Raw genomic sequence first — 22,679 nt, forward strand, 5'->3', positions numbered from 1 at the left:
GCCTACTTGTGATTTCTCTCTGTCAAATAAATAAATAAAATCTTTAAAAAAAAAATTTGGAGCAGACAGTACAATAATTTCATTTTAACCTTAAAAAAATAATACATAGGCAGATGAGTTATATGGATGCAAGTCTAGAGGTAGAACTGTTTACCTGTGGAATTATTTTCATCTTGGTGAGAGGAAACAAGACCTGATAAAGCAGTAGTGACAGGGAGCCCACAGACGGATGTGAGAGTTGTTGGGGAGGTGAAATCCAGAGGCCTTGAGCTGATGATGGCACCAGTCGCTATGCTAGAGAGTGTGGAAGGAGGAAGAGAATTGAGGAAAGGGATTGAGTTCAGCTTTGGACCTGCTGAATTTATGGTGTGTGTAACATTGGGGTGATTTTCAGTAAGTAACTGAATGTATTTACCTAGGGGATGTATGTGGTGTGATAAGAAGATAGAGATTTGGGTGTCATCAGCATATATATTGTCACTGAAGCCACGAAGAGACAAGATTGCATGCAGGATGGGAAGAGAAAAGGACCAAGGTTGGATCTTGGAACACCTGTATTTACAGGTCTGATGTAACAAACCGGGGGGGTGAGGGAGTTAATCAAATGCCAAGTGCCTCAGAGAGACAACTAAGGTAGTTGAAATGAGTTTGTGGGCTCACCCTCCCCTCCTTGCAATGAGTAGTTTAATGAGTAATGAGTAGATATTATATTTATATTGTTCAAAAATTTAAAAAGTGAAAGTGACTTTTTCCTGTAGCCTTGCCGGCATTGTACGCTTTCCAGCTTTGAGTTTCTGCTGTTCTAGTAAGTGAGGAGTGGTACCTCAAGATAGTTCTACTTTGTATTTCCCTTATTCTGAGCTTGGTTGAGTGTATTTTCATATGATTTTGAGGTCGTTTTTACTTCATTTTCCATGAACTAGCAGTTCATAAGCCTTTGCCTATTTTCCTTTTTTGGGTGATTATTTTTTCCTCAGAGTTGTTTATGGGGAGATTGGTCTTTTGTTTCTACATTATGGTAAATATTTTCTTAGAGTCTGTCATCTGTCTTTTGACTGATAGTATAATTTGCCATGCATAGTTGTAGGGTTTTTTTATTATTGTTTGCTTTTTTATTTTGTTTTGGTAGTCACATTTACCTGTATTTTCTTTATAGCTTCTGGATTTCAGGTCAATTAAAAAGACCTCCTTTACTCTGAGGCCTTTCCTATTCTGCTTCTATTTTGTGTGTGCTTTAAAAAAAAAAAAAAAAAAAAGCTTTGGGGTACCTGGGTGGCTCAGTCAGCTAAGTGTCTATCTCGGCTTAGTTCACTATCCCAAGGTCCTGGGATTGAGTCCCACATCAGGCTCCCTGCTCAGCAGGGAGCCTGCTTCTCCCTGTGCCTGTCATTCCCCCTGCTTGTGCTCTCTCTCTCTCTCTCTCTCTCTGACAAGTAAATAAATAAAATCCTTTAAAAAAAGCTTTATTAACATACAATTTATAAAATTCACCCATTCTAAATGTATAGTTCATATTTTTCAGTACATTTATAGAATTGTGCAACAGTCACTACAAACCAGTTTTAGAACATTTCCATCATTCCAGAAAGATCCTTTGTGCACTTTTACAGTTGATGCCTGTTGCCATTCCCAGCCCCCAGCACCTACTAATCTGCTTTCTGTCTCTTACAGTTTGCTTTAGCTGGATCAGTATAAATGGAATCATCTAAAATGTAGTCTTTTGCAGCTGGCTACTTTCATTTAGCATAATTTTTAAAAATCTTGGTGAAATACACATAAAATGTATTGTCTCAACCATATTTTCTTTTTTTTTTTTAAGATTTAAAAAAAAACTCTATTTTTTTAAACTAAACTATATTTCTTTCCTGGTTGCTTTGTGTTTAGTTTGCTATGTTTTCTAGTTTCTTAAAGTGGAATCTTGGGTTATTGATTTAAAATCTTTTCTGGTATATGTATTTAAAGCTATAAATTTCCCTTGAAGCAGTGCTTTAGCTTCATTCCATAAATTTTGATATGTCGTGTTTTTGTTTACACTCGGTTCTCAAAATATTTTATGATTTCCCTTGTGATCTCTTTTTTGACCCACAGGTTATCTAGAAAAATGTTGTTTAATTTCTGAATATCTGTAGATTTTCCAAATTTCTTTCCAGTGCTGATTTATAATTTAATTCCATTGTGGTTGGAAAGCATAGTTTTTATGACCACACTCTTTTAAAATTTGAGGCTCTTTTTTTCTACGTCAAGAGCCTGGTCCCTGGAGAATGCTTCATGTGTGTTTGAAAAGAATGTGTATTCTGCTCTGTTGGGTAGAGTGTTCTCTAGATGTTTAGTTGGTTGATGGTATTCAGGTTTTCTGTATCCTTGCTGATTTTTCTATTTTTGTTTTTTTTTTTAATTTTATTTATTTATTTGACAGAAGTCACAAGCAGGCAGAGAGGCAGGCAGAGACAGAGAGGAGGAAGCAGGCTCCCCGCGGAGCAGAGAGCCCAATGTGGGGCTCCATCCCAGGACTCTGGGATCATGACCTGAGCCGAAGGCAGAGGCTTTAACCCACTGAGCCACCCAGGCACCCCTCTATTTTTGTTTTTTAAGGTTGTATTTGTTTGAGAGAGCATGAGAGAGAGAGAGAGAGAGGGAGCGTGCGCATACAAGCAAGAGGGGTGGGGCTGAAGGAGAGGGAGAAGCAGGCTACTCGATGAATAGGGAGCCTGACATGGGGTTCTATCCCTGGGGCGCCATCCTGGGACTCCAGGATCATGACCTGAGCCAAGGCAGACACTTACCCGACTGAGCCACCCAGGCGCTCCTCTTAGTTTTTGTGTTCGCTTGCAGTGAGTTACTTTGGGTTTCATTTGCTTTTTCTTTTGTTTTAAGGTAGAAGCTTAATTTAGGAATTGTACAAATATTTGGAAATTAAACAGTTTCAAAACAACCCATGGGTCAAAGAAGAATCACAAGAGAAGTTACAAAATAATTTGAACTGAGTATAAACAAAAATACAACATGTAATTTGAGACTTTTCTTTTTTTCTTAACATAGGCCTTTATTGCTATAAAATTCCTTCTGTTTAGGTGCATCCCACAGATTTTAGGTGCATCCCACAGATTTTGATGTATTTTCATTTTTATTCAGGTCAAAATACTTTCTAACTTCTTTTTTGAGTTCTTCTTTTACCCTGGGTTATTTAGAAATCTGTTATTTGATTTTTAAATATTGGAGGGGGGGTTAGGTGTCTTTCTGTTACTGATTTCTGTTTTCATTCCGTGGTGATTGGATAATACGCGTGGCATGCATGCCAATCCTTTTCTGTTTATTAAGACTTCTTTTATGGTCCTGAATATGGTCTATCTTGGTAAACATTCTATGTAGACTTAAAAGGAATGTGTATCTGCCATTGGGCAAAATGTTCTGTAAATACCGATTAGGTAAAATTGGTTGGAAGTGTTGTTCACCTTTTCTCTATCCTTAACGATTTTCTGTCTTGCTGTATCAGTTATTATTGATAGAGAGGTTTGGAAATTTCTTCTTCTTCTTCTTCTTTTTTTTTATTTTTTTTATTTTTATCTATTTGACCGAGACAGAGAGAGAGAGTGAGCACAAGGAGAGGGAGCAGCAGGCAGAGCGAGGGTTGGGGGGAAGCAGGGTCCTTGGCAGGCTCCTTCCTGAGCAAGGAGCCCAATGCCGGACTCAGTCCCAGGACCCTGGATAATGACCTGAACTGAAGGCAGATGCTTAACTGACTGAGGCACGCAGGTTCCCTGGGATTTGGAAATTTCTAACCACAACTGTGGATTTGTCTGTTTCTACTTGCAGTTCTGTCAGTATTTGTTTCCTGTATTCCTGTATTCCTGTAGTTGCATAGATGTTTAAGAGTATGTCTTAATGGTGAACTCACCTCTTTATCATTATGAAATGACCCTCATATTCTTGGTAAAATTACTTACTATAAAATCTGCTTTGTGGGGGCGCCTGGGTGGCTCAGTGGGTTAAGTCTCTGCCTTCGGCTCAGGTCATGATCTCAGGGTCCTGGGACCAAGTCCCGCATTGGGCTCTCTGCTTGGCAGGGAGCCTGCTTCCTCCTCCCTTTCTCTCTGCCTGCCTCTTCTGCCTACTTGTGATTTCTCTCTGTCAAATAAATAAATAAAATCTTTTTTTTTTTAAAGATTTTATTTATTTATTTGACAGAGAGAAATCACAAGTAGATGGAGAGGCAGTCAGAGAGAGAGAGAGGGAAGCAGGCTTCTCGCTGAGCAGAGAGCCCGATGCGGGACTCGATCCCAGGACCCTGAGATCATGACCTGAGCCGAAGGCAGCAGCTCAACCCACTGAGCCACCCAGGTGCCCCATAAATAAAATCTTTTTAAAAAATCTGCTTTGTGTAATATTAATATGTCCACTTCATCCATCTGTCTGATCTTCAGTTTTCTTTTGATTAATGTTAGCATGGTATGTTTTCCTGTCTTTTTACTTTTACAATATTTATATCTATATTTAGAATGCATTTCTTGTTGGCAATGTATAATTGAGCTTCTTTTTCTAATCTAATTGGACAATAGTTAACTTTTTAAAGTATAATACTTAGGTCATTTTATTTTATGTGATTATTAATGTGTTTAAGAATTTCCCATCTTAATTTTCTATTTCTCCCTTTTGTTTATTGTTCCCTATTCCTCTTTTTTCTGCCTATTTTGGATTAGTTGAGGGTTTTTTTTCCCCAATGTTTCCATTTTATTTCTTTTGCTGTATTGTTTGGTATACCTTATTTGTTTGTTTTAAGGTTTATCTTCTTTTTTTTTTTTAAAGACTTATTTACTTTGGGGGGAAAAGCCGGGCAGAGAGAGTCCCAAGCAGAGTCCCATGCAGGGCTCCATCTCCTGACCCTGAGATCACGACCCAAACCAAAACCAAGAGTCGGATGCTTAACTGACTGTGCCACCCAGGTGCCCCATCCTGTGTTTTTTGTTTTGTTTTTTTTTTTAACTTGCCTCAGCGTATCTTCAACTTCTATTATATGACTTCATATACAGTATGAAAGCATTGCAATAATATATTTCTATTTCCCCTCCTCTGGCCTTTGTGCTATTGTGTGTTTTACCTCTGTACATGTTGCCAGAATACCTTATTGTTATCATGCTTTATTTTATTTATTTATTATTTTTTTTAAAGATTTTATTTATTTATTTGACAGACAGAGATTACAAGTAGGCAGAGAGGCAGTCAGAGAGAGGAGGAAGCAGGCTCCCTGCCGAGCAGAACCCAATGTGGGGCTCGATCCCAGGACCCTGGGATCACGACCCGAGCCGAAGGCAGAGGCTTTAACCCACTGAGCCACCCAGGTGCCCCTATTTATTTTTTTTAAAGATTTATTTATTTATTGAGAGAGAGAGCACACACAAGCTGGGCAGGGCCAGAAGGAAAGGGAGAGAGAATCCCAGACTCTGTGCTGAATGCAGAGCCCAAGTACGGCTGGATCCATGACCTTGAGACCACGACCTGAGCCAAAACCAAGAGTTGGATGCACAGTCGACTGCACCACCCAGGTGCCCCTATTTTTGCTTTAGTCAATTACATTTAAAAAAAAAAAATTAAGGTTTTATTTATTTATTTATTTGAGAGAGAGCGAGAGTGAGCCACAAGTGGCAGGGGGGGGCGGCAGAGAGAGAGGGAGAAGCAGGCTCCCCACGAAGCAGGGACCCCAATGTGGGGCTGGATCCCAGGACCCTGGGATCATGACCTGAGCCAAAGGCAGATGCTTAACCAACTGAGCCACCCAGGCGTCCCAGGCAGGCACATTTTAAGTATAATACTTAGGTCATTTTATTTTATGTGATTATTAATGTGTTTAAGAATTTCCCATCTTAATTTTCTATTTCTCCCTTTTGTTTATTGTTCCCTATTCCTCTTTTTTCTGCCTATTTTGGATTAGTTGAGGGTTTTTTTTCCCCAATGTTTCCATTTTATTGTGTACACCGGGTCTACACAGCAAGGGACTTTTAACCTCTTTCTCACTAAGAAGAAAGATGGCGGTGATTGTGGTGATTAGATACATTTCACAACAATGACTCTGTAGTGAAAGGTAGTATTACCAGTCTGAGGGAGAAGAGAAGGCTAATAATGGGGAGAATAGTGACCTCCTTGCAGGGACCTGGGAAATTGTAATTTTTGTCTTTCGTTTTTCTTTTAAAGAATAGTTATTAGAGGGGCGCCTGGGTGGCTCAGTGGGTTAAAGCCTCTGCCTTCAGCTCAGGTCATTGATCCCAGGGTCCTGGGATCGAGCCCCGCATCGGGCTCTCTGCTCAGTGCAGAGCCTGCTTCTCTCTCTCTCTCTCTCTCTCTGCCTGCCTCTCTGCCTACTTGTGTTCTCTGTCAAATAAATAAATAAATAAAATCTTTTAAAAAAAAAAAAAAAGAATAGCTATTAGGTATCCCACACCTGTTCTGAGAATGCTACCTTGGTACCCTTCTGAAAATGGAAAGATTTTCATCAATGAAACAGACCTGAACTGATAAGACATGTGGCTATTTTTAGATTTTATTTATGTCAGTGTGAATTTTTAACGTTTTGCTGCAGAAATATTAACATGGTTGATTATGGGATATTGTCGTAGACCCTGTCAGGGATGTTATGTAAATAGGTGGTACATGTAAGGGTTACCTTTTCAGAATCTGGCCGGTTTTGAAATAAGAAACCTGTCTGACCCCCAGGTAAGGAATCATGGAGCTATATTTTATATTTGGTAGTTTATGTGGAATCTCACAGCCCTTCCCCCAGAGACTCAGGGGTGGCATGCAGATTTTGCTGTTCTAACCAATACTGTAGGTGATTTTTCAGGATCAAAAGCTTGGAAAGTAGGACCTTTAGCTGGATTCCTGTCTGTGTATCCACTGGTTAGCCAGAATTACTTCTTAGAAATTAGTTTTCTTGCTTCTAACCTCTCCCTCCACTTCCTCAATTCTGTTTTCTGAGTGAGAGGACCTTTTTTTTTTTTTTTTAAGATTTTTTATTTATTTGTCAGAGAGAGAGGGAGAGAGAGCGAGCACAGGCGGACAGAATGGCAGGCAGAGGGAGAAGCAGGCTCCCCGCCAAGCAAGGAGCCCGATGTGGGACTCGATCCCAAGATGCTGGGATCATGACCTGAGCCAAAGGCAGCTGCTTAACCAACTGAGCCACCCAGGCGTCCCTTTTTTTTTTTTTGATCTTTTAAAAAGCTACCATCTTGAAGAGGTAGAATTTAGGAGACGTGCGTTCTGATAGTTGCTGCTTTGCCTGCCAATAGCTGTGCAGCTATGAGCATACCACTTAGCCTCTCTGTGCCTCAGTTTCCTTCCCTGTGAATGGGAAGAAATGTCCCCAGTTGGGAATGTCTAACTAGGTATCAGATTATACCTGTATGCTCCTATTACTCCATTACTCAAAGAATAGGAAATATTTGTATCTGTTAGAAAGTATTCATATTTTCGTCTAGGGCAACCAAAATAGTAAAATTAGTTTTAGGAGCATGAGGGTAAATAGCACAAGAAATAGTTAAAAGAAACAAAAATGATTGTTGGGGTGGCCTCCCATGACCAGGATAATGGCTGGCTTTTAAATAATATTTTGATAGAAATAAAAATTGTAAAAGTAGAAAATACAGATAAACAAAATGACACCAAATGGGCTAGTATTGTAGCCCCAGATGTAACCACTCAAAGATTTATGTTCTTCCAGTTTTGTATACCTTTGTTTGTTTGTTTGTTTCTTTTTTTAAGATTTCATTTATTTATTTGACAAAGAGGAGAGAGAGAGTGGACAAGCAGGGGATGCGGGGAGAGGGAGAGGGAGAAGCCGGCTCCATGCTGAGTAAGCAGCCCAATTCAGGGCTTGATCCCAGGACCCAGGGATCATGACCTGAGCCAAAGGCAGCCGCTTAACGACTGAGCTACCCAGGCGCCCCTATACCTTTGTTTCAAGAAAAATCTAAAGACCTAACCTCCCTCCCCTGCCAGAAGGGGCTGTTATGTGAGGTGGTGGATGTGTTCCGCCTCCATGGAGGAACCCTTTTACAGGGTATACATTTATCGGATCCTCATGTCTATCCTTTTTTTTTTTTTTTTTTTTTTTTTAAAGATCCACTTATGCAGGGTGGGGAGGGAGAGGAAGAGAGAGAATCCCAAGCAGGCTCCATGCCTAACACGGAGCCTAGTGTGGGGCTCAAAACCAGGACCCTGAGATCATGACCTTAGCTGAAATCAGGAGTCAAACATTTAATCAGCTGAGCCACCCAGACGCCCCCTCATGTTATACACTTGAAATATCCTACACTTTGGAGGCACCTGGCTAGCTTAGTTGGTAGAGCATGCAACTCTTGATCTCAGGGTTTTGAGTTCAAGCCCCACGTGGGGCATGTATCCTACTTCAAAAACAAAAACAAAAACCTTGCATTTGTATTTGTCAATTATATTTCAATAAGGCTGAAAAAACTTGAAAGAATAGTACACAAACACCTGTAAGCTGCCACATAGATTCAGCAGTTGTTAGCATTTTGCCATATTTGCTCCATGTGTACTTATGTGTACATGTAATTTTTTTTCTGAATCGTTTCAAATGGGTTGCAGATACGACAGTTTACCCCCAACTACTCCTGTTGGCTAACTACTGCTAGCATGCAGTATCCTACATAACCATAATACTGTTATCATACCTAAGAAAATTAACACTAATTTCCTACTGTTGTTTCATGTTTGAGTTTCCCCACTTGACCCCAAAACATCTCCTTTTTTTTTTTTTTTTTTTTTTTTTTTTTTAAGTAATCCCTGCTATGGCCAGTATGGGGCTTGAACTGGCGACTCCGAGATCAGTAGTCGCTTGCTCTACCAACTAAGCCAGCCAGGCAAAATGTCTTCAATAGTTGGGATTTTTTTTTCTTATATGCATTTTGTTCTTTTGAACCAAGATCCAAAGTTTATGCATTACATTTGGTTATGTCTCTGTAGTCCTTTTTGCTCTAGAACAGTCTCCTACCTTTATTTTCATGACATTGAATTTTTGAAGACTAGAACAGTTGTCTTGCAGAATGTCCACATGCACGTATATTTTTTAAAATAACAAAAAATGAGTCAATCATCCTCTTACTCAGCCTTAGTCCAACACTGTAAGCTCCCATTATTTCTCTCACCTGAAATTTCTTTCTGGTGTCATACCTGCTTTTTGAGGTAGAATCTTACAATTTGTCAAGTAGTAGAAATTTAGTAAGACAGAAAAGGCTGGCTTTTGAGTCCTAATTATGTGACTGACCCACTGTATGACTTTGGTGAAGCCATTTTCTCTGTCTGAGACGAAGCTTCCTCAACTGTAAGATGAGGAGGGGAGTTAAATGCCATGGAATAGCCCATTGTTGTCAAGGGATAAACACTGTAGAAAAGTAAGTCCTAGAGGAGTTAAGAAACAGTGGAAGGTATTACAGATGTGATAGAACTTAAGGTGAATTGTGGTGAAACCTAAATGAAAACATCTGTGAAGAGTTTTGAACACAAGTTATTATGTAATGGTAGCACATTGAGCGACCAAATGGGAGAATGGTTATTGGGTGATAAGGGTTATTGGCTGTGCTGGATGCTGACGGTGTAATTTAAAGAATTTAATTTTTCATTTTAATTTTTTAATGTAATTTTAAAGAATGTCGTAGAACTTCAGCTGCCGTAATAGTACTACCTGAAACATTTTCTTTGTTAAACTTCTAAATCAATACTACTCTCAGTTGCTTTCTTGAGTGGGGATAATTATGGATCTCCTTTCTTCTCTTTTGTTCTTACAGCTGTATTATCAAGTCCTAAATTTTGGAATGATTGTCTCATCGGCACTAATGATCTGGAAGGGGCTAATGGTCATAACTGGAAGTGAAAGTCCAATTGTAGTGGTGCTCAGGTAACAATTTTTTTTTTCAAGGCATAGAATTGCATGGCATTACTTGAGGAAAAAAATGAGAAATTGGATAACTATTGTATTTTTTGGGAAACCATGCTTTCGGGCCTGAGAGAAAATCAATTACCATTTTTCAACTGTGAAAAATGCACAGCCTTGTTAGTCACTTAGGATTCAGACCCCCAACAGGCTCATGACTTTTCTCCAAAACGTTTACTATTTGAGTTTTATTTTTGGCACATCTTGTAAGAAAGTGTTCCAGTGTGCTGTATTTTCCTGAGATAATTCTGTCTTCTTCTATTCCTCATTTTGATACATTGGGCTGGCTGTTAGTTGTTAGTTTGCTAGATTAGGTATCGTCTCGACATATTAATTAAGAGTTTTTCTGCAGCATGTTCTCAGTGTCAGTACAGAAGCATCACTAATTATTTCCAGGTTTCCTGCTGACCTTTAAATATCACTGCTAAACAGACTTCTGGAATTTTGAAGACATTAGTGCTGCCTCTTAAAGTGACAGTACTGAATCTTTGCCCACCGTACTTCCTTCTCTACCCTTGAACTCATACTCTAGTGATTTAAAAACCAGATTTAGTAACTAACTCTTTTTTGGAGAATTACCACTTGGTTGTATAATTGAATCATTATAGTTTCGTCTAATTTGGAGCTTACTTATACAAGCTATTTCAGATCTTTTCTGGAGATAGCTGTGTATAAATATAATCATTACCGTCATCTACAGCGTAGATAACAGTGCATTTCCCTTAACAAGATCAGTTTGGTTCCTTCATTGTCATCTTGGGATTTGCCTACATCGGCATCAAGTGCTTCCCCAGCAAGGCACTGGCTGTCCAGTGTCTTACTCTTACCTTACGCCTACTCTTACTCATACCTTTGTTCTGTGTTTATTAGTGAACACATCCAGCTGTGACTTGACAGATCCAAAGGCATGTATGTATTTTACAAGCTGGGAAAGCATTTAATGTACTACTCTGGGAGTACAGAGACGTGGCCCCAAGTTGCCAGACAGTTTTAAATTCAGTGGAGAGCTTTGGCTTCAAACACTGACAGGAGAAGCCAACTAATTGGCACTGTGGGGAAAAGAGAGAGCGAGGGCCCAGGGGAAGCTTCTTTTAGGGATTCTTCTGGGATTATTTCAGATTGAGTTCCCTTCAGTAGAGATGCTTAAGGACAGTCTAATAGCCTGTAAGCTGGGGATGTTGGAGTGAGCAGGGGATTCGGCTGAGGACCTGTTCAACACAGCGGTCCTGAAAATAGTTCACTTCTGCTGCGGCTGGAAATTGGGGCTTAAAAGTGGTGTTTGGACAAGTTATTTCGCAGGTAGGTTTATTTGTATACTAAGCTTTTCTCATTACCAACGTGGAATAAAGAAAGGAAAATTAAAAGAGACCAGGTCCTAGTGGGAGGGAATCTGGTCAAGACTAGAAGGAGCAGTCATTAGAGAAAGGTAATGTGCGTGACTGGGTGACCGAGTAAAACCAGGCGGCCTGGGTTTCATGTAACTTCGAGGAATATAATAATTACCTGGAACTAAATATGCCTCAGAGGGTTCAGGTTAACTGAGAATCCACTTTTAGGACTTTTGTGAAGTCACTGGGGATAAAGACAAATAACTTTTTTAAAAAAATACATATTTATTTTTTAAATTCCAATATATTTTTTTAAAGATTTTATTTATTTATTTGACAGAGAGAAATCACAAGTAGGCAGAGAGGCAGGCAGAGAGAGAGGAGGAAGCAGGCTCCCTGCTGAGCAGAAAGCCTGATGTGGGGCTCGAACCCAGGACCTGGGATCATGACCTGAGCCGAAGGCAGCGGCTTAACCCACTGAGCTACCCAGGAGCCCCTTAAATTCCAATATTTAACGCATAGTGTTATATTAGTTCCAGGTGAAGGCAAATACTTTCTTATTTATTTTTCTAACCGGAGTTTCAGTGAACGTTCAAAACTTTTTTTTCCCCTTTGTAGAGCTGAAGTCAGTTTAAAAATATTTAAGTGGTCTATGTATAGCTTCTTATAAAATTTACAATTGATGTATTCATTTTAAAATTTTAGTCAGGCAGTGGTAAAAAGTTTACTAATAATTTAATGTTTAAAAAGTGTCCCCCAGTGTATTTCTTTAATGGTCCTCTCACTGCACACTGTTTTGTTTTTGTTTTTAAGATTTATTTATTTATTTATTTATTTATTAAGATTGTATTTATTTATTTGACAGAGAGAGAGATCACAAGTAGGCAGAGAAACAGGCAGAGAGAGGGGCGGGAAGCAGGCTCCCTGCTGAGCAGAGAGGCTGATGCGGGACTCGGTCCCAGGACCCTGAAATCATGACCTGAGCTGAAGGCAGATGCTTAACCCACTGACACAGATACAGGCGCCCCTGTATCTGAATTTTTAAATCTTTTTATTTCTCATCCAGCTTTCTTCCCTGAAATCTAGACTCTTGTTTTCTCCCTACACTGGACATCATCTGAATGTTGACGGGGCACTTGAAACTCCATGTTAAGAGACGGTCTGGGTGGCTCAGTCATTAAACATCTGCTTCAATTAGGTCATGATCTCAAGGTCCTGGGATCGAGCCCCGCATCGGGCTCCCTGCTCGGCAGGAAGTCTGCTTCTCCCTCTCTCACTCCCCCTGCTTGTGTTCCCTTTCTCACTGTGACTATCTCTGTCAAATAAATACATAAAATAAAATAAACAGAAACTCCGTGTAATAAAAGTAAAATTCATCTCCTTTCGCCACACACGTTCTCCTTCCTCCTGTTTCTGTGACTGTCATTGCCATCTGTTCCATCGCCATTGTTAAAAACCCAGGAGTCATCCTTGATCACCCCTTCCTGTCCTATCCGACTGGCCATCAGATTTGTTATTTTCGTTGTCTCTTCTACTTTGTAGTTGTCTTCTCTACTGTTGTTCTAGTTCAGGCCCTCCTCATTTCCTGTCTGGGTTGTTGTAGTGACCTTTAAAAATATGCTTTTATAATCTGAAAAAGTTAATATATTTTCGTTATATGAAATGTTGAAAACATAGAAAAAAATCTTAATGAAATGAAGTTTCCCATAGTTCTGGGATACAATCACTACTAACATTTTAGTCTCTTTTTTCATGTCTGTTACTTCTTACGTGATTGGAGTGATTCTGTATGTGCGTCCTTTTCTTTATGTGTCTCCTTACGATTCTCCTCTGTCCATATTTTTAATAACACAATTAATGATTGCCAAGAATTCAATTATAAGTAACAGCCTGGACTGGTCTCCCAGTCTGCCTTCTGATCTTTTCTGGTTTACTCATTAATTTGATAGTTACTTAGATGTCCTCTACATACTCTATCCCTTCTGAAGTGATGAATCTAAAATGCAAATGTGATTATGAAATTCCCTGCTGAAAACTCTAGAGGGGCTTAGAGTCAGGTTAGCACAGTGAGAGTGGATTCTGTTCAGATCTTAAAAAGGTAACTTTAACATTTTTTTTAAATTTATAACCCTATAACTTTCTAAGCCTCAATCTCCTTGTCCATAAAGTTGGGATAATAAGAGTATCTACATCATAGAGTTCTGAAGATGTTTAAAAAAAAAACAACTTAGAATGGCACTTTATACACAGTAAGTGCTCAATAAAAATGAGCCATTAAACCATAGCAGCTCAGCTTGTATCTGTTTTATTGATATAATTTTCAAGCAAGGTTTTATTTAAACAAAAGATGTCACTGATGTTAAAAATCAATCAAAGGAAAAACTTGAAAACCACAGGTCTAAAATACTTTCTCTAATATTTTCACCAATGTCCTGTTTTCAGAACAACATCTGAAAAAGGGAACTCATTGTACCCTGAAGAATCTTAACAAAAGTTTTAAGAATAAACATGTACTGAAAATCCACGTCCCCAGTGGTTCCCTGTATACGGCTATATATCGGAGTCACCTGGGGTCTTTACAAAATACTGATGTCTGCCTTCCATCTCCAGGCATTCTGATTTAAATGGCTGGAGCTATGACCTAGACGTTGGGATTTTTATTTTTATTTATTTATTTTTTTAAGTTCCCTAGGTGATTCTAGTAAGTTTGGGAATGACTGCCGTATTCTCTTATGTTGAGGTACCAGAGGCTTATATGGAAATGTTTGGACTTCTTCGTTATTCCTATATTGGATTTAAACCCTTATCTATTTTTCTCTTAGTAAATCTATTACCGAAAACTAGAGTTTGAGTTTCAGAAAATAATACTGTTGGGCTACTTCTTCATAGCAAGAAAAGTTTCATTAATTATTGCAAATATCTTGGGCTCTTTGAAGAACTTGGTATAGGGTAGAACAGGGGAGAGGTGAGAAAACACTCTGGAAGTTTGTCCTCATTACCATGGAATTGAAGCCTTTCCTCCTTTCTGAAATTCTAAAACAAAAATCTCTGCATTTTTTCTGATTTTCTTTCTTGTGTTTCTTTTTAAAATAAGTAAGTTATTAACAGAAGTTTTATCTCTGTAGCTGACTATTCTTTGACTTGATGAACTGTTTTTCCTTCTTCAAATCAAAACTGTAAGGTCATCTTGGTCTGTATCTTTATAAATGGCAGAAGGCGATCCAGCTCTCATTTGAATATTTGAATGTGTTTAGTGTTTTCAGATGAGGTGAGAATAAGGGCAGTGATTATAAAGTTCATTCTTTTATATTCCATTTGTCACTTGAAATTCTAAAAGGTTAAGGAATTAGTAACACTGCCCTTTTCAAGATTTAAGCTCCTTTGAATAGTAATGCTTGAAACGGATCTAGTCAGTAAAGGCTAATAACTAAAGAAACTTTTGTATAACTCATTAGTCTGTGGAAACCATGTTTTGGGAACAACACACATCAATGCTGATATATTTGTTAAAGTATTGAGTATACTCCAAGGGTGATACTTAGGATTGTTTTGTTGAGTATCTAATTTTGAAAGTAAATTTAACCTCACACTTTTTGTTTTCTATTCTTCTCTCCCTCGTAGTGGCAGCATGGAGCCAGCATTTCATAGAGGAGATCTTCTCTTTTTAACAAATCGAGTTGAAGATCCCATCCGAGTGGGAGAAATTGTTGTTTTTAGGATAGAAGGACGAGAGATTCCTATAGTTCACCGGGTCTTGAAGATTCATGAAAAGTATGTGCAAACTGTATCTTCTCGGTTTAAGATCTTTACATGTTTTAGTGTTTGCAGTGTTTAATTTTGATAACCTGAAGATTAAGAAGAGTGGGGAAAGCATAGGTCCTTCCTCCAATCCATTTTTATGACTATCTGAAGGTTTGGTGAACATTTGGAAAACTAAATAGTTATTCATTAATTCATTTATTTCTCTGAAGCTTTTTCTGGAAGTTTTTCTTGGTTTCCTTTTATTTCCCAACGAGATCCATAGCCCTGTGTATCACCCCCCAAAAAACTACATGAAGGTTGATTGTAAACAGAATCTTTTAATGTAATTGATGAGGTAGCCCTACCTAATCCTTAAAAAAAAAAAAAAAAAAAAAAGCTGTATGGCAATCTGACAGACATATCCAATAAGGATAAATTTACCAACTTTTTCAAATTCAAAGAAAAATTCTTTTTCTTTAAAAAAAATTTTTTTTTAAGATTTTATTTATTTATTTGACAGAGAGAAATCACAAGTAGGCAGAGAGGCAGGCAGAGAGAGAGGAGGAACCAGGCTCCCTGCTGAGCAGAAAGCCCGATGTGGGGCCCGAACCCAGGACCTGGGATCATGACCTGAGCCGAAGGCAGCGGCCTAACCCACTGAGCCACCCAGGCGCCCCATCTTTTAAAATTTTTTAAAATTCTCTTTTTTTCAAGATTTTATTTATTTATTTGACAGACAGAGATCACAAGTAGGCAGAGAGGCAGACAGAGAGAGAAAGGAGGAAGCAGGCTCCCCGCTGAGCAGAGAGACCGATGCGGGGCTCCATCCCAGGACCCTGGGATCATGACCTGAGCCGAAGGCAGAGGCTTTAACCCACCGAGCCACCCAGGTGCCCCTTTTTCTTTTAAAATTTTATGTAATCTCTACACGAACATGGGACTCAAACTCACAACCTCAAGATCAAGAGTTGCGCACTTCACTGACTGAGTGAGGGGAATTTCTAAATTCCAAAGAAAATTTCTAAAATCTGGGGCTCCTGGGTGGCTCAGTTAGTTAAGCATATGCCTGGTCATGATCCCAGGGTACTGGGATCGAGCCCCGAGTCAGGCTCTGTGCTCAGCGGGCAGCCTGCTTCTCTTTCTCTCCCTCTGCTGTTCCCCTGCTTGTATTCTCTCTCTCTGTCAAATAAATGAATAAAATCTTAAAAAAAAGGAAGAAAATGTTTAAAATCTAAGTTACTCTTTTGAACATAAACTCTTATATTTTACAGTTGGAAGGGACATATATGAAACCTTTAGAATCACCTAGAGGTGGAGGTGGGGCATAACAATGAGCAAAAAATCTCCCATCTCTGGGTCTGTTTCCTTATCTGCAATATTAAGAGTAGGAAGATGAATTACAACATCTGTGAGTTTGGAGCCTATGCTTCCCTATCCAACTCCATATTCCTCACCCCCTCCCTTACAATTCTGTAGTATTTTTAGTTAAAGAAAACGTTCAGGAGGGAAGGAAAGAAAGAAATGAAGGAAAAGGTAAGTGCCCTGGAGGACACCCGGAGAGGAAGGGAAACAGTGAGGCAGTGATTTCACTTCTTGAGAATGAGCGAGCCCTGAATAAACAGTATCTTATTCTTAGCCCACCCTCTAAAGTCATTTATTTTTTCCACTTAGAGAAGAGGGAACTGTCAACTGTTTTTTTTTGGTTTTTGTTTTTTTTTAAGATTTTATTTATTTATTTGAGAGAGCGAGAGCACAGGCAGAGGGAGTGGCCATCAGAGGGAGAAGCAGGCTTCCCGAAGAGCAGGGAGCTCTACTGACCTAGGGTTTTTGGTGATTTCATTTCAGACTCTTGAGATGCCTTCAACTTGAAGGTCTGCTTAGATGACAGATGCCGTTAATATCCTGAAGCTTCCGATTTCTGTTTTTCTTTTGGGGGGACTAAATTTCCTGATTGTGAATATCATTTGATTTAGTAGTGTTAACAGTGTTCTTAAATATGAGACTAAGTAATGACCAGAATGGAGGAAGTGCTTTAGTAAATGTGCCCTGAACATTTTCAGGCTGATTTTTGCACTGTTACTCATTTCTTTCATCTGAACATTGTCTTAAGAAATAAAATCCTGAACTCTGAGAAGAAAGGTGAATCATTCAGCTGACCTCTCTCTTTGGTCTCATTCCTCCTTTCCTTCTCCACCTGCTTCTTATGTCCAATGCCTTTGTAAATTTGTAAATATCAGAAAAAGCTCATTTTTTCATATATTGACTCTCCATCTTGTAATAGTCTTATTATACAGCATAAAATAAGATGCTATATAAAATTGGTAGGGCGCCTGGGTGGCTCAGTGGGTTAAGCCTCTGCCTTTGGCTCAGGTCATGATCCCAGGGTCCTGGGATCAAGTCCCGAGTCAGGGTCTCTGCTCAGCAGAGAGCCTGCTTCCCCTCTCTCTCTGCCTGTCTCTCTGCCTTCTTGTGATCTCTCTCACTCTGTAAAATAAATAAAATCTTAAAAAAATAAAAATAAAATGGGTAAATATAGCAACCAGAAATCACAATACAACCTTAACACCCAGAAAAAATGTTAAGTTTTGGGTAATTCACTCTTTGTTTTATAAATATACATTTCCCCCCTGTATAACACCAGCAGGCAAGGTTACACATGCTCCGGCAGACAGCAGAACATCTCTTCTCTGAGTCCTTCTCCCCCTACCTGCTCTCTTGTTTTCCATTTTCTTCCAACAGAAACGAGTCAGGAAAGAGCTAGGACGTAGCGAGGTTTGTGTTTTCATTTAAGAGACGGCATCACTTTGAAATATTCTCAGTTGACTTAACTCTCTGGGCTAGTTCTCACATTAGCCTGCTAGTCAACTCCCTCTTAATGATGACGCTTTTCCCACATATAAATTCCTGCTTGATTTTATAGTCCTCTCTGAGGGGCACTTACTAAATTCCTATTATGGTTTGGTGATGGTGAACACTGGCATGTGGTCAAATATCTGGCAGGAGAAAGTTTGCAGTTGCGATGACTTCGTCCTCAGCTTTGCTCTTTCTGGGCAGAGAGAATGTTTTGCCCCATTTAGCTTTCTGGGTCTTACTTTTTCTTACCTAGAAAATGATTCATTCTTCCCTGCTAACAGCACGGTATTATGATGGTTGAATTAAACTGCAAGCGCGCAGAGCTCCTTGGAGATGGATGGTATTGAATATTTGGTCCCCGTGGTAGCCGGGGGAACGCCCCGCGTGCGTGGGTCATCAGTCCGTGTTGGGGCCGTGAGTGCTGAAGTGCTGGGGTAGGTTTGACAGCGGCTCCAACAGGAGCCGGTCCCGCCGCTCCCTTTCGTAGACGGAGACCCTGCCTTTTCGCCAGCTCTAGTGGTGTCTCCCGACACCGCCCTGGAGCGGGGAGCTTGAGTGTGTGTGTGTGTGTGCACACGTGTGTGTCTCTGCCTTGTTGGCAGATCAAGTCTTTGAGGAGAGCCCCAGCCTCCTGGAGCGTCCCTGTCCTTTCCTGGGGAGCTTCTCCACACCCCCCCATTTCATTTCGTGAATCTGACATTCCTGTTCTGCTTCCGTGGGCTCCGCTGCTGTTTTCCTGGCTCAGTGCGCTCTTCCTTCCTGGGCTCCTGCCTTTTGCTCCTGCTGCTGCCCCGCTTGGCACCTGCTCTCTTCCACTCTCCTCAAGTTTTCAGCCTCTCCTTCCCTCACTGAGTCGTCAGCTAAGGATTATTTTTCTCTGTATATATTTGCATTTTTTTCTAACTAGAATCTCATTTTAATGTGACTCTTTGCACTTAACCGTTTTTGGTGTTTGCAACACCTTCCGATTTAGTTTCATCTGCACATTTCATGTCTCGTGAGCCAGTTTCTGGCTTAGAATCTAAGTGGATGTTAGTCAGTAGGAGTCTGAGGTTAATTTTCTTCTTTGTGTAGTACTTAACCCAGACGCACTTGAATTAGTTTTAAAGATAGTCTTTATCAAACAGTAAAATGTACTCTGCTTTCAATTAAATTTTAAAATTGCTAGAAACCTCCTGTTCTTTTTTTTTTTTTTAAGATTTTATTTATTTATTTGACAGAGATCACAAGTAGGCAGAGAGGCAGGCAGAGAGAGAGGGGGAAGCAGGCTTCCCGCTGAGCAGAGAGCCCCATGTGGGGCTCGATCCCAGGACCCTGAGATCATGACCTGAGCTGAAGGCAGAGGCTTAACCCACTGAGCCACCCAGGCGCCCCAACCTCCTATTCTTTAGCAGAATTAAACTAATAATTTCCTGATCAAGTAAACTGCTTTTCCTAAAAACCCTGGCATGTAAAAGCAATGTATGGTTTTTGAAGAAAAAAATTAGAAGAAAAGAGAAAAGTTAGAAGCTAAAGAAAGCCATAGATGGCCACTGTTTATACTTTGGTCCATCACTTTAGATCTTTTTCACTATCTTATTTTTTCTTTTATTTTTTAAAAATTTCATTATTTGTCAGAGAGAGCGCATGCATAAGCAGGGGGAGCCGCAGGCAAAGGTAGAAGCAGGCCCCCACTGCGCAAGGATCCTGTTGTGGAACTTGATCCCAGGACCCCAGGATCATGACCTGAGCTGAAGGCAGACACTTAACTGACTAAGCCACCCAGGTGTCCCTCATTTTAGTTTTTAAATATGGAGAATTTCTGGGGTGCCTGGCTGGCTTAGTCAGTGGAGTCTGCAACTTACAATCTCAGAGTCATGTTAAGTGCCATGTTGGCCTACTTAAAAATAAAATCAAATATAAATAAATAAATAGAACTTCTAATGTGCATCGAAGTACACAGAACTGTATAATGAACTCCCATGTGCTCTCACCCAGTCCCAATAATTATGAATTTATGGCCAGGTCTGCCCCACTTTGACTACCACCTCTTCCCACTCTCCCTCCTGTATTATTTGGATCAGATCCTAGATCACGTCATATGTAAATATTAGCAAATATCTATATAGCATAAACAATGAGCTTTTAAAAAACATATAACTACAGTTAGCATGCTTACACCCCAAAAAAGAACAACCATACCTTTGTATCATTGTGTTTCCGATCTCTGTTCAAATTCCCAATTGTGTCATAGCTTTTTTTTTTAACAGTTTGTTTGAATCTAGATTCACTTAAAGTCCTTGGTTGCAGTTGGTTGATAAGGCTTTATAATCTTTTTTATTTAAGCTGTAAATTCTTCTTCCAACTTTCTTTGTTCCTCACAACTTGTTGAAGAAACTAAGTTATTCTGTCGTTTCCTTAGTTTTTGTTGTGGATTATATCATGTGGGGTAGTTTAATGTGTTCCTTTGCTCTTTTGTATTTACAGAAAACTGGTGGTTTGTATTTGTCTAAGTTTTTCTTCACTTAATAAATGTGTATTATCTTCCAGCGTCACTTAACTATTCTTCTGTGACATTGTCCTCAATGCTTACGTATTTCAACTCCTGAATGTTAGACTTTCAGCTTGTTTCTCGTTTTTCCCTAGTGTAAACACAGCTAGGAACATCCTTTTAGCTAAGTAGATAATCATTTTGATATTCGGAATGATGATAAAATACACAGTGCCACAGCATTTTCGGTGCTGTGGAAATTTTGTGTTTGGTGACCTGGCTTTCCCTCACTTTTCTTTCCCCTTGCTCTTTTAAGGCAAAATGGACATATCAAGTTTTTGACCAAAGGAGATAATAATGCCGTTGATGATAGAGGCCTGTATAAACAAGGACAACACTGGTTAGAGAAGAAAGATGTCGTGGGGAGAGCAAGGGGGTAAGTATAGAGGGGAGCATTTACTGAACTCTTCCGTGGCATGGGAAATGTGGCCCCCAGTCATATTGTTTGAGCACACACAATTAAATAAGACGTTTTGGTCCTGGTTCTACCAAATCACCTTATGTCCTTTGAAAAAGCATGCTTCTTAAAATGCATCTAAAACCGGGGGGATACTGCTCCAGAGGGGAGGAGATGGGGTACAGCAAAAGAGTAGAATATTAGTGATGAGATGATGGATCGGAGTGACAATTTAAAAAATTCATTTATTTAATTCATTCAAGAAATGTTAGTGGGGAATAAAAAAGGAAATGTTATTGGGCACCCTCTTGTACTCTGAGTCTAAACCGTGCTGGTTTGGGGGTCTAGACCAGTTATTGATCCTGCTCCCTAAAATGTATTTCTTAAGTAGTTACTAAATCAGCAACTGAAAGTATTCATCTAAATCAATTTACCATGTTTATTTCATACTGTTTTTATTTCTAGCCTTAAAATTATTGGGGGTCAAATGAAATTTAAAAGTTATATTAAGCCTGTTTATTTCAGATTTTATCAGGAGAACAGATCAGTGGAGGACAGGAATTGTAAGTTACTGACATGAGGACGTAATAGAATTGTTACTACCTTCATGTTATTAATAGTATTAACAATAACTCACATTTACCAGGGCTTCCTATGTGCCAGAGACTCATTCTAAATTCTTCACAAGTATTACCTCATTTTAACCACAAAACAACCCTAATATTTCCATTCTACAGATGAGGAAACGCGAGGTAGGTTGCTTATCTAAAGGCCACACTGAAGATGGGTCCGGCCGACCCCGGAGCCCACCCTTACTTAACCATCTCACCAGAGTTACTGGTACTGTACTTCTGAAAGTGGAGAGCTGCTGTGTCTCACTATTCAGATGCCTCATGGGCTTTCACCCCCTGTCAGAACATCTGTTCCTTCTGTAGACACGGAATTCAGAGTGATTCTGCTAGAGATCAGGCCACTGCACTGAGCAATTCTCCTCCCACAGAGAAGTCAGTGTGCAGTACTGAGTGGAAGCTGCTTCAGTTATGGCATGAGAGATGCTGGCTTTGGGCCAGAGAGGTAGGATCAGAACAAGCACTGGTGTGTTTTGTCTTTTCTTTTGTGTGCATACCTCCCGTGTTGGAGCTAAACGTACTTTTTAAATTTATTTTTAAGTAATGTCTACACCCAGCATGGGGCTCAAGCTTACAACCCTGAGATCAAGAGTCACCTACTCCACCGACTGAGCCAGCCAGGTGCCCCAGACACACTTTTATAATACAAACGAGATCATCAGTGCTTCGGAGAAATGATGCCCCCATCTTCCACAGTTCCCAAGATGCTGCTAATGTGATTATTCAGACTTGCCAGTCTCGTTGAGTCTTTTTGTTTTTCTTTTGATTGTAATGTACACATTCACGTAGAAACATAAATAACAGTTCTAAAAGTAAAGTCAGAGGGCATCTGGATGGTGCAGTCAGTTAAGCATCTGACTTGGTTTCAGCTCGGGTCATGGGATTGAGCCCTGTGTCAGTCTCTGAGCTCAGCAGGGAGTAGGCTTGAGTTTTTCTCTCTCTCTCTCTCTAAAATAAATCTTTTTTTTTTTTTTTTAAGATTTTATTTATTGGGCACCTGGGTGGCTCAGTGGGTTAAGCCTCTGCCTTCTGCTCAGGTCATGATCTCAGGGTCCTGGGATCGAGTCCCACATCAGGCTCACTGCTTGGCAGGGAGCCTGCTTCCTCCTCTCTCTCTCTGCCTACTTATGATCTCTCTCTGTAAAATAAGTAAATAAAATAAAATCTTAAAAAAAAAAAGATTTTATTTATTTATTTGACAGACCACAAGTAGGCAGAGAGGCAGGCAGATAGAGAGGAGGAAGCAGGCTCCCTGCTGAGC

General features: G+C 39.8%; 1 protein-coding gene across 2 annotated transcripts in view; it reads left to right on the forward strand.

Annotated features, from left to right (window-relative positions):
* The window catches only part of SEC11A (SEC11 homolog A, signal peptidase complex subunit), a 39,567-nt gene that overhangs the window by 10,969 nt on the left and 5,919 nt on the right, over positions 1–22,679 (forward strand). The window contains exons 2-5 of one of the 2 annotated variants that reach the window (XM_047737644.1): positions 9,795–9,904; positions 14,890–15,039; positions 20,649–20,768; positions 21,315–21,352. In XM_047737644.1, coding sequence (XP_047593600.1) covers positions 9,795–9,904; positions 14,890–15,039; positions 20,649–20,768; positions 21,315–21,352 — 418 coding nt within the window. The remainder of the gene's footprint in view (positions 1–9,794; positions 9,905–14,889; positions 15,040–20,648; positions 20,769–21,314; positions 21,353–22,679) is intronic. The other variant, XM_047737643.1, reaches the window with a different exon arrangement.

The sequence above is a fragment of the Lutra lutra genome, chromosome 7 (assembly GCF_902655055.1).
Source record: "Lutra lutra chromosome 7, mLutLut1.2, whole genome shotgun sequence".
Classification (NCBI taxonomy): domain Eukaryota; kingdom Metazoa; phylum Chordata; class Mammalia; order Carnivora; family Mustelidae; genus Lutra; species Lutra lutra.